Here is a 17272-nt window from a genome sequence, read left to right as displayed (position 1 = left end):
CAGGCACATTCGCGTACACCCGCGTCAACATCCAACTCCTCCATTTACCGGCATGTAAGTATAATAGCTATCAAGAGCACACTGGTATCACCAGAGAAAGATGTTAGACGCGCTCAAGACGCAGCAAGGAACGTCGCGTCATGCGGGAGCTAACTAGTCAACACAGACTAAGCCGGACTGCCGGACTGCGCTTCCCGGCTCCCTTCCCTAGCTATTCTGAGACCCATCCTCTGGATTCCCCTGGCTGTAAGTGGCAAGTCGAGCCGCTTCAACTCATACACGAGCCGAACGGCTTGATTCGGTACATTCTCGATGAAGTAGTCGACCGTGAAACTCCTTTCTGTGGCTGCAAGATTGGCGCAGTAAGAGTATACAAAGTCAAAGCTTTGAAGGAGCTTGGGATAGCGACGTAGGTAGCGCGAAGTGTCCTTGGAAAAGGCCGATGAATTGAGAGCATCTAAAAGCTGCAAGAAGATGCCCACTCGAATGCGGGCACCATGCTGCAACAGTGCCGACGCGATAGCTGCGTCTGCGCGATTAACCGATAGCACTCTCTGCAGGAGGGCATCCAGGAAGCGATCTAACTCATCAGTCGGGAGCGCGGATCCCGAATATACGGCAGACTTTTCTCTCTGCAACAGATCCAGCAGAGTGTGCAACGCGGCCACCTGCTGGCTCTTCTGAATCGGCGCCGCCTGTTCCATGACGACGGATACGACGAGGTCAAGGAGCCCTCTGGGGCCCAGGTGTTTCCGCAAGGCTACAGCACCCGCTTGCAAGGTCCACAAAAGAGATGCGAACGAGTGAGTCTGGCTAAAATGCCGTAATGCCCCTTTCGCCTCGGCTCCGAGGTCGAGGAGGGCGCGCAACACTCGGCCCTGTCTGTAGTACGCAGCCAATAGGAATCCCGTGCAACCGTACCCAACACCAGAGTTGACGTCGATGCCCCTTGCCTTTACGATGATCTCTGTGAGCTCTGCAAGGCCCTGGCGAATAGCAGCGCAGTATGCCTCGAACTGCGGAGGCTGAAGCCCGACGGACGCACCTCGATGAACTAGAAGGATGGCAGCCGACTCTTGGTTGTGTAAGATGGCCTCCGCGAGCGGCGTTCTTTTTACATCCTCCAGTCCATCTGGTGGGATGCCTTGATCGATAAGGAAGGAGACGATGCCATCCAGTCCACGCCTGGCTGCCAGATGGATGGGAGAATGGAGCGTCGCGTCGGAGTGGTGGAGGGACGCGGGATGATGATTACGGGAATCACGGCATCGCTTGAAGTCTGCTCCACCTGCCTTGGCTGCCGTGAGGGTCTTCAGGGCAAGGAACTGGTCGTGGCACCAGGCTATAGCATGAAACACAGAAGAACACCTGTGGTTCCGAGCGTCGTTGCTGTACAGGATGTGATTGCATATTCCATGCAGCCGGGTACACGAGCGTGCCAGTGAAGCTTGATCCCTCAGAGAACACTGTTCTGCAATCATGCATATGATCTCTTCTGGTAACATGAGCAGCATGATGAAGGAGACTTTTTGGGGGGGGGGGTTTGGTTGATGTGGGTTTGCTGAGCGGTGGAAAAATTGCGGGTGGCGGCCGAAGAGTTGTAATCAAGCTGAAGGGCAAAGAAAAAGAAGTAGAAGCAATAGAACCATGTAGATCACGCAGTATTCTGACCCGTTATGAGTTGCAAGCGATGTCTTATCTTATAAGGTCGTCTGGTGAGCATATCATAGGATGTCATGGACAAACAGCATGTTTGGGTCACTCCGAATGTCCCGAATCGACGGTAGATGCTCCCGTACGCGTAATACAGGTGCAGAATGGGCCATTGAAGAAGCAGTCAAGCTGCAGATAGAGAATATTCAGACCGCGATAGGGAAGCAGTCTATTTTCCTCCTCCTTTTCATCTTTGACCAGCTCGCTGGGCACCTCATTCGACCGTGAGCATTACTCAAGCGTAAGCAAGCCCGATAAGAAGTAATTAAATTTCTGAATCGCAGTCTAGGTGGTGGATATCGGCTTGTTGGACTTTTCTACCCGGATCCCCCTATCTGCACCAGAGGGAGCTCATCCCACGTGTCTTTCAAACTCATGAGACTCTTCGACATATGCGGTCACGTCCCCGAGGTCGACTTATTTAGTAAAATCTCGTTTTATTTCTTTCAGGGACTAATTCCTGAACACAGAATGATCAAATAGCTACGCGGAGCCTCAACCACCATTGACAAATGGCCTTTCCACCTAGAGCAATCGTAATCTCTTACAGGGTATCACCTGCCGGCGTTCTCACGGAGGCGCCGACAAAGTATCCTGCTCTCTCCAAAGTTACAGTGAAATGTCTGAGCCTTTTGGACTCGTCGAGAATCCGAAATCCTCTGAATATAGTCGATCGGCGGCGGTAGATACTGATCAGCGCATTGGCTACGACGTCTAGCTGATCGTTCGTGTACACCCTCCTCGGGATGGCGAGACGCATGAATTCAGCTTTTGCACGACGGTCACGACCCGTGTCCGGGTCCCGATCATTCATCAGCGTGCCTATTTCTACGCCCCGCACGCCGGCCTCAAGGTACAGCTCCACGGCCAGCACCTGGGCGGCGTATTCGTCCTTGGGAACTAAAGGCAAGAAGGCACTGGCATCGACAACTATTGCATGGCCACCGACCGGCCGTTGGACAGGGATACCAGCTGCTATCAACCTGTCTCCAAGCCGCTGGACCTGGCCAATGCGAGAGTCCAAGTAGTCGGAGCACGTGGCTTCATCGAGGCCGATAGCCAAGGCCTCCATATCTCGCCCAGCCATTCCACCGTATTTCGTGAATCCTTCAAAAAGTATGACGTTTTCGGAAGCTTGTCGAAACCAACCTTCGTCCCTCATCGCCAAGATGCCTCCGACATTGCCATTACAGTCCTTCTTGGCACTCATGACCATGGCGTCCGCGCACTGATGCATTTCCCAGACAATTTCCTCAATGGTCTTTTGGGAATAGCCGGGCTCCCGTTTCTGAATGAACCAGGCATTCTCTGCGAATCGTGCCGAGTCAAAAACCACAGGGATGCGGTATTCTCTAGCTAGTGCCCTGACACGACGCATGTTGTCTAGGGACACTGGCTGACCACCGGTCTTGTTGCAGGTGACTGTCACAACAATCATGGGTACGTTGTTATTCTCGGAGTCTAGGACGGCCTTGAGCTTCTGCAAGTCGACGTTCCCTTTGAAAGGGTGATGCTCGCCGATGCAGAAGGCGTTGTCGAGGGGGCAGTCCACCGCCGTCGCCTGTCGATATTCGATATGAGCCCGTGTAGTGTCGAAATGAGAGTTACCCGGCACAACATTGCCCCTGTTGATGAGCACGGAGAATAAGATGTTCTCGGCGGCACGGCCCTGGTGGACCGGAAGGACGTACGGGAATCCGAACAGGGCTTTTACTTTCCCCTCGAGGAGAGAAAAGGAGGATGACCCGGCGTATGTCTCATCTCCCACTAACAAAGCCGCCCACTGGCGATCACTCATCGCTCCGGTCCCGCTATCGGTGAGAAGGTCGATAAAGACTTGATCACTTTGGAGTTCGAATAGATTGTAACCGGCCGCACGGATCCATTCCTCACGTTGACCCCTAGTGCTCTGACGAATACGCTCGATCATCTTGATCCGCCAGGATGCGGCCAGAAAACCATCAGGGCACATGTTGACAAAAGCCGATTTGGGTTGGACCTGTTTGTATCATGGGTTACAGAGATTGGAGCCTAACATAATGAAAGAGGAGTCCTACCATTGTTAATGATATTGATATATAAGAGATTGATAGACGTCCAGAATTGAGCATTCACAATCCTGGCGACTTTGCAGTAACTAAACCATACCGGTAGTGCTCGGACTCGAAGCACAACGCATCTTCACCTCGAGGGCAGACCGAGGCTAAGCCCGCTATTAGCTAAAGTCCAAATTAGACGTATCTTCTTATTTCTAGACTGGCTAGCTAGCCGCAGCACCGTCCGTTTCAGACGTCAACCTTTGCCCATGTTTCTGCTTTGATTGGGCGTGAGTGGTCAGCAGTAATCGATCACCATGGGTATGAGATTCTAGTTTCCACCGGCCCTGTTCTGGACTCAAGCCACCTCAAGCGTTCACACTGAACGATACCGGAATAGTAATAAAGTGATGGATGAGGCCGTTGTAAATGGTGGCGGGTTTCGACGTTGCCTGCGAGATGGTGCTGTTCCCGATATCACTCTAGAGTCAGCTTCTGATCAGCTTTAGATAATCGCCTCAGTTTACCATGCTACGCGGGTTCACTATTCCTCATTTATCTAATGACAGAACGGTCAATTGTTCCATTCTCGTGGTAATCGATGGTAGACAATTTCCCCACTGACCTACTAGGTACATGCTGTGGCTCACGGCCACGTCGTCGTGCTCATTCGAGTTTCGGGCGATAGGAACTTGACGCATCAATAAAGAATGTGAAAATCTTGTTAAGCATTGCATTATTGCCGAGACATAAAAAACTACCCTAAGCCCACATACGGTTGCCGTAATTGCTCGATCCTCAGCTCGTTTCGCCCTACTTTTCGGCTTCTTCTCTGTCGACGAACTGTATATGTCTTTCGTAGAACTTCAGCATCTATTGATAAGAAGGTCCCGAGTTATTTTCCAATCTATGAGATCGTTCCCGTTATACGTACCTTTTGTGGGGATTTGTTGTAGATCTCTACCTTGTCGTGCTGGGATACGTCGCCATTGGGCCACTTCACAACAACGATGAAACTTCCAGTCGACTCTTCGAGTTCCACACGATCAATCTCCAAACTTTCCCATTTGTGGTCTTCCTGTTTCGTGCTGTGTTCCCGGCGGATCCTATTGGGTCTGAGGCTTGCCTTTCCGCTGGCTCTCTTTTGAGATCGGGTTTTCATGACGCTAATTGTCTGGGTGTGATGATGAAAAATAACCTACATCGGTGACGCGACTGGCCGAGAACTTGTCTTCAACTAAGTCCATCGTTACTAGGATAACGGTCCGATATCTGATTTTGCGGAGGACGAACGATTTCAGGACACTGTCCGTCCGTTACAACAAGCTTCCGCCGGGGATGGAGGGGTCTTCTGTCGGCCGTCCAAATTTTCGCGTTTGACTCTAGGTAACGCAGGGATGGATGGATACCCGCCTGCTGCATCTGGGCACCTAGAATTAGTGCAAAACTGTCGCTGGTCTCTGCCAACTTTACCTACGACAAGTACCTCCCACAGTTATGCTATGATACTGTGTGAGACGAGTAGGGATGTCCTGCGCAATACGAGAATCAGTGTGCCGAGAAGGATCCTGAAAAGCGACTTCGAGAACGTTAAACAAAAGATTCACTGCTCTCGTAGAGCGTTGCTTGCTGAGCAACGCCAGTACTTAGATGTCGTTAGGTGCATGGTGTGGGTGGTATGGCTGGGCCCCACTATGTCTCTTGTCTGGTTTTCTGTCCGCTTCACCAACTCGCACGCCTTTGCTGTCCCTTCTTATTTCGTCCGGTTGCTGACTGTCCGTGTGCCTGAATGCCTTCCCAGCTGCTCTCTCGGCCGTGGGCCTCAGAGTGGGCACGATGTGGATCTCAGTCCCGGTCGAACCGAGATTCCATCACGGTCTCTTTCTGTGCTTGCATCATGTCGGTCGGGCCGTCGCTCGAATCCCCCAGTCTCAATCTAGGTAGGCACCAAAGCCATTAACGGCTTTACTGTGCTCAACGCACTAAACGCCATCGAACCAAACGTCGTATGTAACATAGAGGCCACAATCCAATTGCGTCTGATTGAGACGAATGATAGACGCACACCATGTTACGGCTCAGATTCACCATCGACCTTTCTCTGTCTCTGCCCTTAGCCAAATAGCCTATTTCCGACCGATCATAACGCGGGTGGACCGGTGACATCAGCGGCTTGAATTATTCGCTGCTGCTTGCCCAAACAATCTCTTCACAACTCAAAAAGTTCTACCAAAGATCGTCTTTCATGGAGGTGCAACGGCATGTATCATAGGGTTCGCCGTCAAAGTCGGACATGCGCGGCCAACGTCATCACCACATGCGACCAAACCCTTTTACTCCCTCCGTAATCCTGCCTCTCAGCTCACTACGTAGGTTTAACATGGGTCTAAACCTCGGAGCTTCCCCACTTTCCCCTTTGTTGGCCGCACGACTAGGACGGACTATAGCTAGGCCAACTTGACCTAGTAGGCGACGATATCTGAGTGGACGGAGCAAAGGTTGCGGTTTGCAAAACACCAATGGTCACTGACGGCATGGCCAAACAACGCAGAGAAAAACGAAAACTCAAGTCCGAGAGTGACATGTAAGCTCTGATGCAACAAGACTGGTGCGTAGTGGATAATAACGACGTTTAGATTCATAGTGGACTCAATCCAGGAGCATGTTATGGACGAAAATGTAATAACGCCCCGCCCCCGGCAAGTCCCCTTCCATTACAATGTTGGCGTCTTCCAGTTCTCTCCCGCCACCGAGAGAGCCTGAAGCGTAATGGGTATCATGTCAGAAAGAACCAAGCCGCTTATCTCTAGTTTAACATCGTCCTTTCGCAGGGAAACACAAAGTTCCGAGTCAAGTGGCAAGGTTATGAAGCCGAGAAAGACTGGACATGGGAGCCTTTAGAGAACCTCAGGTTAGTGATACAATCCCTCAAGTCTCATGGCATTTTCCTAAGATTCTCTGGGTTGTGGCAGAATCTCAGGCGAAGAAATGATTCGAGATTACTTTGATCGGCTCGCTGGAAAGCCCAGTGGTATGAAGGAGTCGAGAACGGCGGTCCGCACCAAACGCCACGAGAGTGCTGGTGGTCATGTTCCCAGAGCATCCTCTCGAAGACTCGGTCTTTCTCTTCCTGTTTCTAAAAAGCTAAAGTGGAGGCCCCCTGTCGGCTCTTGGGAAGATCACATCCAGACCATTGATGGCTGCGAGGATGCAGGCAACGGGGACTTGGTCGTTTACGCTACGTGGAAGGGAGGCGAGAAGACAAGGCATAAAGCTCAGATGTTGCATACAAAATGCCCTCAAAAGGTTCATTTCCTCGCCACCTGCCAAATGCCCTCTTTCGCTAATAGATCCAGCTGCTTCGTTTCTACGAGCGTTTTGTGGTGTTTTCATGATCACGAAACGCAAAGACGGCATGCAGGTTTCTTTCAATCAGCCTCGCCATCTCTGTGTCTGCACACAGAGAAGGCAATCCTGCCCTTGAGGCTACCTCGATTACTTTCGCATTCCAGGATTGGTATTATTTGGGATGGTTTACCAGCTCTTGCCGCTCAAGCCAGCCGTGTTCGCACTTCACCTCTCCGCGGCGGAAGGGAATTCGGAATATTACGAGATAGCTATAATACTACTACACCTGCCTTTCACGTGTCTGATCATCTTTCGACGTGAATCCACCAGTCCGGCTTTCAGGTGAACAATGATTGAACACCAGCCCGTGGCCAATTTGGGCCTCGGCTTGAATAGCGCTGCAGCAACACTGATGTTCGCAAGGCTAGGCATATAACCACACTTATAAATCGGCATGCCCAGTTAGCCAATCCACCACCTCTGTACTTCATTCATCTCCGAACTAAGGGGGCACCGTTGGCTCCAGAATCACCAGCCATGTGTTATTCTCATTCTCCGCACCACAAACAACGTCAGACACTAAGGACGAACGTCACACGCGAGGATTTCACCGGAAACGATTCAGGTGAATCAGCCGATGTTGCAAGCCAGTCAAAGACGTGCGTCCATGACAGCCTCGATGATAAAAGGTTGACAAAAAGTCACATAGAGACTGCGCATAAGAGCCTTTTGGATACAATGGCCAAGGTGAGCCAGGAATTAGGCGAGCTGAAGGAGACAATCCACTACATGCGGGGCGTGCAGGACGTGCAAAATCAAACTATCGAAAGATTACTCTCGCTGCACAGACCAGGCACAGGAGTTGAGGACTTAGAGGAAGAGTCCGAGGATCCCATATTGCTTCCAGGAGACGAATCCTGTACCTAGGATACGCGTACTGCATTCTCGTTTGGATGGCTAGGCTTGATTACTCTAACGGGGAAAGAAGGGAAAAAAAATTAAAACTTATTAGGCCTTGCCGAAAGAAACATGCTTGAAGTAGTATTTGGCCTTCTGATCAACAGTCGCAAAGCCAATACTCGCCTACCATTCGGAGTCAAATATGTGGACCACACGACGCATGTCAGTATATTTACGGCTGTGCAATATGAAACAGCACAGGCACGAAGACCTACCCGTTCAGCCGTGTCTCCCTTCAATTACCCAGCAATACCCGGCATCGGTGGGCTAAAAACAAAGCCAATCCATCAAAGGGACTCAAGCTTGCGAGAATGGACAACTTCGTTGTAACACTCCATGAGCGAGAAACGAGTTCTCTGGGCCAAAACCAAGCCATTGAAGAACGGCGGTGTCTCGTAAAAAAGTGTAGGGAAGAACTTGCCGCCCATATAAGTAAGACGGATTCGATTGGAACAAGTGTGCTAAATGCTGACTCTATTGAAGAAACGCGAACAGGCATCACGATCGAACCCTCGAAAGTTCGGCTCGTAACCAAACAGAGCGATGTATACACCTGGGTTTATACGGCAGAGGTCGCTCATCTCTTTTCGAAAAACTTGAGCGACCACGGCTTGACGGCGCACAAAGAACTTTGCCGGGAGGTCGGGCAGAGCTTCCATGCAGTCACCTTTGCGAAGGCCGCTATTGGCGCCGACCATTCGAGCCTCGGCATATATCGCCCATCGACCTATCCGCCAGCCTCTAGTGTCCTCTCCGCGGAATCCGAGGCAATGGCGCGTGAGGAGCTGTGCGTGCATACTACATGCCAGCTGTACATGATCCAAGAAAGTCTGAAGGCGGAGACAGCCAGAAGAGAATGCTTGCAGAAGGAACTAGAGTCTTTGAGTGCAGAGCACGAATATCTCGCTCAGCGATTCAGGCAAGAGGCTGAAAAAGCTAGCCAGGGCGAGTCAACGCTGTACAAATGCCTCCAAGTCATCAACCAGGTGGCATCACTGGCGGAGGAGGTGCAGCAGGATTGTAGAAGCACGGAGGACCTCACTGTATTTCCAAGATAGCAGCACAAGCGAGACTCTGTGTTTCATATGCATAATATGTGGATATCTCTGCATTAGGGTGGTGAATTTCATAAAGGGTTACCACAGTGTGAATCGGTGTGAATGGTTTAAGGGCTAGCGAGGCTAATGAATACCAACCATGTACTCCGTATCAAGCGATTAATGCGATTATGCAACACCTAGGCTCTGGGGCGTCACCGATGATCGCGTCATCAAGGATGCCGTACGAAAACCTCATCCCCCACCCTTGCTATGATTACCACTGCCATTGCGCCTCGGTACCCGGTACTCGGGCCGATCTCAGAAGGTATGATTGCGAGCAGTCCGCTCGTCCGCTCAATCAAAGCTTTGCTTCTCCCGATGTGTATGAAACCCGACGCTCAGGCGCCGGAGCTAGGAACGTGTTGAGCTTTGGCACAAACCCTACACCTTTTGAGTGCACAATAGTGGCACTCGAAAAAGAGAGCAGGTTCTACGTTTTTGCAGGAAGGACAAATCCATTCGATTAGATAGCCGACCCTGATTAGCCAGGAATGTGTGCAAGCCTCTGGCGTGGGGCGTGTGGTAGTGGCCCGTACAACTGACGTATACAGACCTGGGCTATAAGGATAACTGTCCGATGTATCATGTTCTTCACTCTCTTGATCGTTGCCACGCAGGGTATACGAGGGAGCATTCATAGTTCACAAGACACAGAAACACATTAGTGTCAGCGGAGCAGAAAGGCCTCGGACTCGAGTAGCAAGAGAACTAAGCAAGCTCGCGGCAGAGAGACATTATTATACATTTTCGTCTTGAAGCGCCATACTGCGGAACCTACGTTGTCCGACTACTACGTATCGGCATACCTAATATTACATTAAGATGCTTTCCATCCTATTTCTACCTTCCTCAAGCTTAGAATCCCACACTACATGTGCGCAAAAACATCCAGTTCTTGGCCTGGGGGAATTTGACTGTTGAGGGCGGCCAAATTGAACCTCTCAACATAAACACAATCCGACCCGACGATTTTGCTGAAGTAGATGTCAACGCTATCAATCCGACTCAGGAGTTACAAGGTGTAGACCTAACATGCAGTGATAATCGACCACTCACGCCAGAAGTTACAGTTGGGGCGGAACGGCAAGAAACGGAAGCAACTTCTGAGATCAAAGGAATCATTGAAACGCCCGCGCGCTCAGTTATAACTTGTACATGTTCCGACCTACCCACCGACCGCGCCTCAATAATCTAACACCACGACTGTCTTCAGCATCACGTACTTCTCTGGTCAATACCGTGCCTTACAATCCAACCAGTGGCCGTCGACTTGCCTCAAAACCAAACATGACTCAGCGTAGGTTAAAAGTCAGACCTTCTACACCTAGAACTAACCATGTTCTCCTCGCTAGCCGATACATCATCGACCATTGTCTTCCGTAGGCTGCTGCAATATTACGACGACTTCAATACGTTTGCCGCTACGTTGGGAGTCATGTCCCTGACAGCCATGGTCTTTGGCGTGCTCCAGGCCGAAGACATGGGGGTGCGCTCGCAGATAGCGTGTAGGTTGCTTATCAGCGCCACGATAACCTCTATCACAGCTATTACCTCTGCTACAATGCTCCAATTTACATTCGAAGGCTGCAAACAACCAAGCCGCATGGGGAAAATTCTGGCATGGGCTCCATTGGCTATGCTCGATCTCGTCATTATCGAGTTCTCGGCCGGTGTCATCTTGTGGTACACCGACAAGTATCCCACCTGGATTGCCACGTCGGTTGGCGTGGAACTCTCCGTATTATTGGGGGGACTCATCGTCATGGCCATCTGGGCATGGATAACGATGAGTGAACCTGGTGGTCTCGTTGAATCAGGTGCTAGTGGTGACGGCAGCACCGTTCGCCCTAGGCGAATGCGAGCCAAACGATCCGCGTAGCTCTAGGCTCAGGACCTGGACGACTTTGACTCCATAACAAGCCGTCATTTGTTATATCCCCCAACGGCCAAAGTTGGATATATTTCACTTTAGTTATGCCTACTCGGAGACATGACACAAGATTGATGGTGGAACTATCTGCTGGCCGTATAAGGGGCGGGTGAGCATTGGCAGATTTGGTTAGTCAATAGCAACGGTGATAGGCGCCAGGGATTTTTGTTGTTGATTCAGAGAGGTGGTGATTGGCCTTCAAACCGCCGCCTGTCTACGCGATGTTTACCGATTTGTATATAACATACGTTGGAAGAATTGAGAGTCCCCCCTTTACTATTGTGAGATGATTAAAGCTTGCAAGTCCTGCATTTATAGCCCAATGCCCTGGGCAGAGATCAGTTAGTGATATAAGGCTTTGAGGGATCTCTCATTAGTGCCAACCTCACCAGGAACAATAATTAACTCAATCAGAACATTTCTCCATCAACTACATCAAACTATATTGTCCAATTCAATCCCAGCATACGACTGTGCCCCTCTATGCTTGTGAAGTTCGTTCCACCCGGTCAAATTCATACCGGTTGCAAGTCTCCTCCAGTCACGTCTTGGTTGTCGAAAGTCGCCGCATGTTAGCCCGAGCAATCATCACAGGTTCGGTGGATAGTTTTTAGGGGGAGTTTTGTTGTGGTACACCTCCGATAGAGACCCCAGCCGCGACGTCCAGAGTGCCTATTTCTAAGAGTTTTCTTGCACCATATTTTGCGAGACTCTCTCCCCATTACTTCATTGCAAGTGGTGCAGGATGTTTTGATGACCTGAATTTCACACATGATAGGACTTCTGGTGCCGAAAGAAGTGGATAGGGCATAGTTGGATCGAGAGGACTCCTGATTTATAATTCTCTGCGCTGGGTCCTAACAGGCATCAAATCCTGTTTTGGATCCCTAAATATACGACGGATAGCCCAAAGGGCTAAATTAGTCTGCTTTGTTTTTTGTTCCATAGTTTGCTACCCTATTAAACACCCGTCTCATGGCATCCCAATGGCAGTTTTTGGATCTACCACCACGGAATGTTGGATGACTGTGTAGATTACTAAGCCCCTCTGCTCCTGAAACTTATTCGGTAATCGAAAGAAAAATGAGAATGTTTTGGGTTTGCTAGTCTGTTCAATCTCAACCAAGCTATGTGGCAGCATAATACCTATGAGACGCTGGATCCAGTTTAGAAGTTTCCAAGAAAGGTGCCTTCAGGGCTAACTTTGGCTTCAAATGTGACCAGACGTGAGGGCCCCTGAACGTTTCCTTTCGGACTCCTCATCAGGGACAGGTGCTAGGTGTTGATAAGTCGAAATGGCCTCATTGGTCTGAGTAATCGAAAACCCCTTACTCGCATGCGTGATAATTACTTATTCGTCTGGCTTCATACCGATCCAGAGTCTGTCTTTCGTCTTTGGCTCTTCTAGTATTCATCCAACTCATACCCTTGTTCTGGTTGGTCTAATCCACGGGGATCTGTTGGGACCACGCAAGTATACGTCGCCTTGCCATGTCTCATTCGCGAGCGATACTCAGGCAAGATGTCTGGAGCCTCGACAAGGATGCGCAAGAGCCAGCATCGCAGAAAGCTATCGCCCTGCATTACGAAAGAGCACAATCAATGTGCCGTCATGCTGGTGAGCAGCGAGACTATGGCAATGGACCATGTTGACTGATGAAATCCTCCACAGGCTTGTCGCTTGGCGATATTCAACACCTGAGCCAAAAGTTTTGGAACTTTCATTTTGATCGTGAGCTCGAGACTACTTCTCTGAAAATCCAAAACAGCATGCTAAGAATATCAAGTCATTGCCGCCCGAGACATGACGGCGTTCATCATCGCGACCATTCACGTTAACCTCTGTGTCGGGACGCTTAGTACCTTCATCAGAGACCGCCCCGATCTTGCTGATCTTCTTGAAAAGCTATTGAATTTCGACATCTGCGGCCAATTCATGCTCACAGAAGTTGGCCACGGCTTGGACGCACGGAGACTGGAGACCAGCGCGACGCTACAAGCCGATGGCTCCTTCGACCTACACACCCCCAACGCCGGGGCGGCAAAGGCGATGCCTCCAACTACTCCCTATTGTGGAATTCCAAGGGTCGCAATCGTGTTTGCTCGCCTGATGGTGAGTGGGAATTGCCACGGTGTGAAGCCTTTCCTCGTCCGCCTGAGCGACTCCAAGGCCATGAGGCCAGGGATCACTGCACGGATCTTACCCACGAGGCCCGGAACCAAGCCCCTCGATCACTCAATTACAACTTTCGAGCATGTTCGCCTACCCCCAAACGCTCTCCTCGGCTCTATTTCCAAACCGAAAGATGAGCGTGCCGACTTTCTCCGCCAGATCTGGCGGGTTTCTATAGGGACATTGTCGCTCTCCATCATGGGTGTTTCTGCCATCAAGGTTGGTACGCATGTTGCTGGTACTTACAGCCAACGACGAACGGTTACCGCTCCTGACGGGCATACACGCCTGCCGATCATGAGCTTCAGCACCCAGCAGCGCCCGATCATCGATGGATGGGTGCAGGGTAAGATACTGGAGTTGTATGCCCGTTGGACCATAAAGGAATTCATGAGTGCTACCCATAGCCCGCCCGTGCGGCATGCCCTAGCGGCCATTTTCAAATCAACCGTTGTCCGCGGCTCCCGTGTTTTGAACGAACTTACGGAGCGATGTGGATGGCAGGGCCTTTTCGCGTACAACCAGATAAGCGAGTTGGCATTGACATTTCAGGGCAACGCCATTGCTGAAGGAGACACTTTGGTCCTGTGTATACGTGTGTCTCTTTGAATTCACCCACCTCAGTGACTGAAACTAACTGTTTTGCTAGGGTTGGTCTCAGAACTTCTTGGAGGGAAATACAGCCTCCCGGCGCCGCGGGATCCGACGGCAGTTTTGGCTCGCCGTGAACAGCAAATGATGGAAGCTGCCATGTCTAAGCTAAAGGACATTGGTGGGTATGGCGGACACAGAGGCCAGGCATTCAACCAGCATATCCTTCCTTGCTGTCGCCCTATAGCTGAGGCAATCGGCCACCGCATGGCTTACGAGGCGGCGAGGGAATTGGGGGCCTGTCCAAAAGTTCTCCGTCTATACGAACACATGTGTGTCGGTACGGACTTCAGGCAATTTTCGCCCGACGGCCATACGCTCCAAGCGTTCGAGGACGCCGCAGTCGAGGCATACAATGATGTGTTCGCCGACATGTTGCAGTCGCTGCAAAATTCTGAAGCGGATGCCTACACTACTGCACCTATCATGTCCGACAAATCATGGGCCGTTTTTGTCGACAAGATGCAGGCATTCAAGGGCCCGAGTGGTCATGCTCGAGGTGCTCAACCGAAGCTCTAAATTGACCTGCAAGTTTCCGGCGAATCAAGCATTCCAGACGGGTACACTTCTTACGCGGGCTACCGATGGCACTTCACCCTAGCCTTATAGTCGCTGAACTTCGGCGCGGGATGCCATAAAAGTGGGAACTTGTACTTGGTGATCGCCTCAGACATCGCGGTTGACAAAGAGGCCACGTCAATGGTTGGAAGACCACCTGCAAATGCGGCCGGCCGTTCCGTCTTTTTGTTTAGGACCGTATTTTATGGTGTATTTGTGGTTTGCTCGGGTCCAACAAGGAGAATGACTGGAGGCGCGGTAGCCCCTCTCGCGGATAGGCGGACAAGCCTAAGAGGCAAGAAAGAATGATGTAGGCAGCATATGTGTGTCGCTCTAGCGGGCACGGAATGGAGACGGGGGCAGAATGCTAAACTCGGACCACAAAGAATGCAATATCTTAGACTTCATCTATATCTTCATGAGATATTTCAATTATTCTATCGCAGCGGTTATCATTGGAAGGCGGTAGTGCCAGCTATTGATGAATGACGCGTCTGAAAACCATCGTTTGTTTCTGCTCATATCTAAGCAGGCACCATCAGAGGACAAATCGTTAGTGAATTTTATCTTTCAATACATTGGTTAACATCCGTAGATACACTGTTTCAAATGCGAGATTCAACATCGTCTCCCATGCCTTAGGGGGCTATGTACAGCGTCGATATCGTAGCTACCTTTGCTTGTATTCCTTGCTAGTGTTATGAAACCAAGAGCCAAGGGTTGTCGACCAGCCGAGATGGGATCATTTCCCGACGGGGTCTTCCGCAATGAATCTCGGTCGTGCCGGTAGGTATAAAACAGATCAGCAAGATAGAGGAGCAACCTCCCGTTTCGGCCCCTTCCCCCCTTTGTATTGTACTTTTGGCTTAAACCTGGGCCAAAAAAGAAAGATCATACGAACCATGGTGGACGCCCTGGAACACAAGCTTTTTGCAAGTCTCGCTTCGATATATAAGTAGTGAAGAAGCTGAATGAAAACTAGCCTTTCCTAATATCTAGACCACATTTATACGTAGCTCTGCCATGAATCTGGTACATTGTGTTCCGATTAGAAAAGGCATGCTGCTTCAACGACCCGGGTCATCGTTGACCGCCAACGCCATCACTATTTTGGCTTTCGCAGGCTGTGTGGTCGCTGGCCACCCTCGCAGCATCGCCAATATCACACCTCACGACCAGTACTCCAGCTCTATTGGTGTCCTTGGTTGCAAAATAGATAACAACCGTGTCGCGTATTGGCCGGGCTCTGTTGGCTGTGATGAAATTTGTGTCAGGGTCTACAACGAGGACCGCTCAGTTCATCTTCTCCGCATCGACACTTCCGGGGGGGCCTATGACATATCCTACGATGCCTGGAACTACCTTGCCTTCGGTAAATCTGCCGTTGAGGAGCCCCATGCTGGTGGAGGCATTGACATGAACTACGATGTTGTGCATGCCTCGGAATGCCGGCATCTGCTTCACGATGGCAAGCTTCCCCTTTCTGCTTCCAATAGCATGAACTATGTCGCGTCTTGCATTAGCCAGCCCGCCAGCTGGGTCGCCCAGAACTACGTACTGTATAATATCAATGACCAGTTGTGCAAATTTGGCTTAGATGAGGAATGCCGCCTAGATCTAGCCATCAGCAACCAGCCATCCTGCCCTAGTCCTCTCGGCATCGTGACACCTCTTGACTACAAGGTTGAGAATATTCAATATGGCACAGGTAAAAGGGTACCTGCATAAGATGTTGTGCTTATAACATGGAAGGTCATGGACTTCTTCCGAGTTTGCTCCCTTTGGTATGGTATGGAAAAGGAGAAGCGGGCGTTTAACAAATGTAACTAAATAGAATGAAGTGAAATCAGTTAGAGCGGAATCCAGTCATGCGTTTATAGTCTTCCCTTTTCAAGACACTATGCCACCTCGTTCTCTGCACAGAAGCCTAAGCTTTCTAGGTTCTAGACCTCCTTGGCGCTGAAAATGGCCGTTTGATGATAAGCTAGGCGATATGAGGGCGGACGGATAACTCGGTGGCTTCTGCTTGTTTTGGAAGAGTCTCCTGACCTTTACCCACAACGATGCGGCAAAAAGAGATGTTCAAACTAGGTACAATGATATATTGAATTGCTGTACAGCAGGAGAGATATACTTACCATCAGAGATCTCATTGGCGGTGTAGCCGAGACTTCGTTAACCTCAACTACAGCCGCTAGGCACGTCGCTTTACGACTCCCCTGAAGGAGAACATGTTCTCTTCGCTACACAATTGGTCGTGGGGTGCTTGACAGGAGATTATTGGCACCAATGGCGTCTCCAAACAAGCATATTTATCAATCCATAGCAACATTAAAATCCAAAGCTGAAAAGCAGCGTGATTGGCAAGACGATCAGGGGAAAACTGAACGTAGATATGGGTAAGAGACCATCGTCATGTATTCGTAATTGTGTCTCTTGCTAAGTGGCGGATTGCCACTTTCGGAGAGATAAGTGATGACAAGAACACCAATATACGGTATTGGGTTTTGGTACTGTCATGTTTTAATAACTGTGTTTTTGGCTGTTGTGGCTGATGGCTTTTTGTCGTCATTGCTGACAACAATAATAAAAAAAGAACACCAATAGATGGCACACAATGCGCCGAAGCTTCTCAGGTCTTGAAGCGACTCCCGGGAACCCCAAGGCTGGATCCAAACATCACGGTGGGTCCATAACTGGAGGCGGAAACACGCTCAATCAATGGCGATGTATGACCTCTAAGGCTCAGGGTACCTTCCATGATGGCCCGGAATAACATCATCTACATTGCGATGTGAAGCAG

General features: G+C 50.3%; 8 protein-coding genes across 8 annotated transcripts; 5 read left to right on the top strand and 3 right to left on the bottom strand.

The window, feature by feature from the left end:
* Positions 1-167: 167 nt before the first annotated feature.
* MRS44_014015 (uncharacterized protein) lies at positions 168-1514 on the bottom strand (the record flags this gene model as incomplete). Its single annotated transcript, XM_065617451.1, has 1 exon — positions 168-1514. One exon carries the CDS (start codon positions 1512-1514, stop codon positions 168-170), a length of 1347 nt encoding a protein of 448 aa, XP_065473523.1.
* Positions 1515-2257: 743 nt separating this feature from the next.
* Positions 2258-3685, bottom strand: MRS44_014014 (uncharacterized protein; the record flags this gene model as incomplete). Its single annotated transcript, XM_065617450.1, has 1 exon — positions 2258-3685. One exon carries the CDS (start codon positions 3683-3685, stop codon positions 2258-2260), a length of 1428 nt encoding a protein of 475 aa, XP_065473522.1.
* An 877-nt stretch (positions 3686-4562) lies between these two features.
* Positions 4563-4911, bottom strand: MRS44_014013 (uncharacterized protein; the record flags this gene model as incomplete). The annotated part of the gene is made up of 2 exons (XM_065617449.1): positions 4563-4592; positions 4684-4911. 2 exons carry the CDS (start codon positions 4909-4911, stop codon positions 4563-4565), a joined length of 258 nt encoding a protein of 85 aa, XP_065473521.1.
* Positions 4912-6268: 1357 nt separating this feature from the next.
* MRS44_014012 (uncharacterized protein) lies at positions 6269-7418 on the top strand (the record flags this gene model as incomplete). The annotated part of the gene is made up of 4 exons (XM_065617448.1): positions 6269-6333; positions 6386-6428; positions 6560-6660; positions 6722-7418. The coding sequence occupies 4 exons, from the start codon at positions 6269-6271 to the stop codon at positions 7416-7418; spliced, it is 906 nt and encodes a 301-aa protein (XP_065473520.1).
* Positions 7419-8368: 950 nt separating this feature from the next.
* On the top strand, positions 8369-9115 carry MRS44_014011 (uncharacterized protein; the record flags this gene model as incomplete). Its single annotated transcript, XM_065617447.1, has 2 exons — positions 8369-8489; positions 8541-9115. 2 exons carry the CDS (start codon positions 8369-8371, stop codon positions 9113-9115), a joined length of 696 nt encoding a protein of 231 aa, XP_065473519.1.
* Positions 9116-10493: 1378 nt separating this feature from the next.
* Positions 10494-11036, top strand: MRS44_014010 (uncharacterized protein; the record flags this gene model as incomplete). Its single annotated transcript, XM_065617446.1, has 1 exon — positions 10494-11036. The coding sequence occupies one exon, from the start codon at positions 10494-10496 to the stop codon at positions 11034-11036; it is 543 nt and encodes a 180-aa protein (XP_065473518.1).
* Positions 11037-12578: 1542 nt separating this feature from the next.
* Positions 12579-14430, top strand: MRS44_014009 (uncharacterized protein; the record flags this gene model as incomplete). Its single annotated transcript, XM_065617445.1, has 4 exons — positions 12579-12705; positions 12760-12819; positions 12875-13855; positions 13910-14430. 4 exons carry the CDS (start codon positions 12579-12581, stop codon positions 14428-14430), a joined length of 1689 nt encoding a protein of 562 aa, XP_065473517.1.
* Positions 14431-15528: 1098 nt separating this feature from the next.
* On the top strand, positions 15529-16197 carry MRS44_014008 (uncharacterized protein; the record flags this gene model as incomplete). Its single annotated transcript, XM_065617444.1, has 1 exon — positions 15529-16197. The coding sequence occupies one exon, from the start codon at positions 15529-15531 to the stop codon at positions 16195-16197; it is 669 nt and encodes a 222-aa protein (XP_065473516.1).
* Positions 16198-17272: the final 1075 nt, after the last annotated feature.

This window comes from Fusarium solani, assembly GCF_023522795.1.
Source record: "Fusarium solani strain SB1 chromosome Unknown bctg00000009, whole genome shotgun sequence".
NCBI classification, from domain to species: Eukaryota; Fungi; Ascomycota; class Sordariomycetes; order Hypocreales; family Nectriaceae; genus Fusarium; species Fusarium solani.
This window is presented reverse-complemented; position numbering and strand designations above follow the sequence as displayed.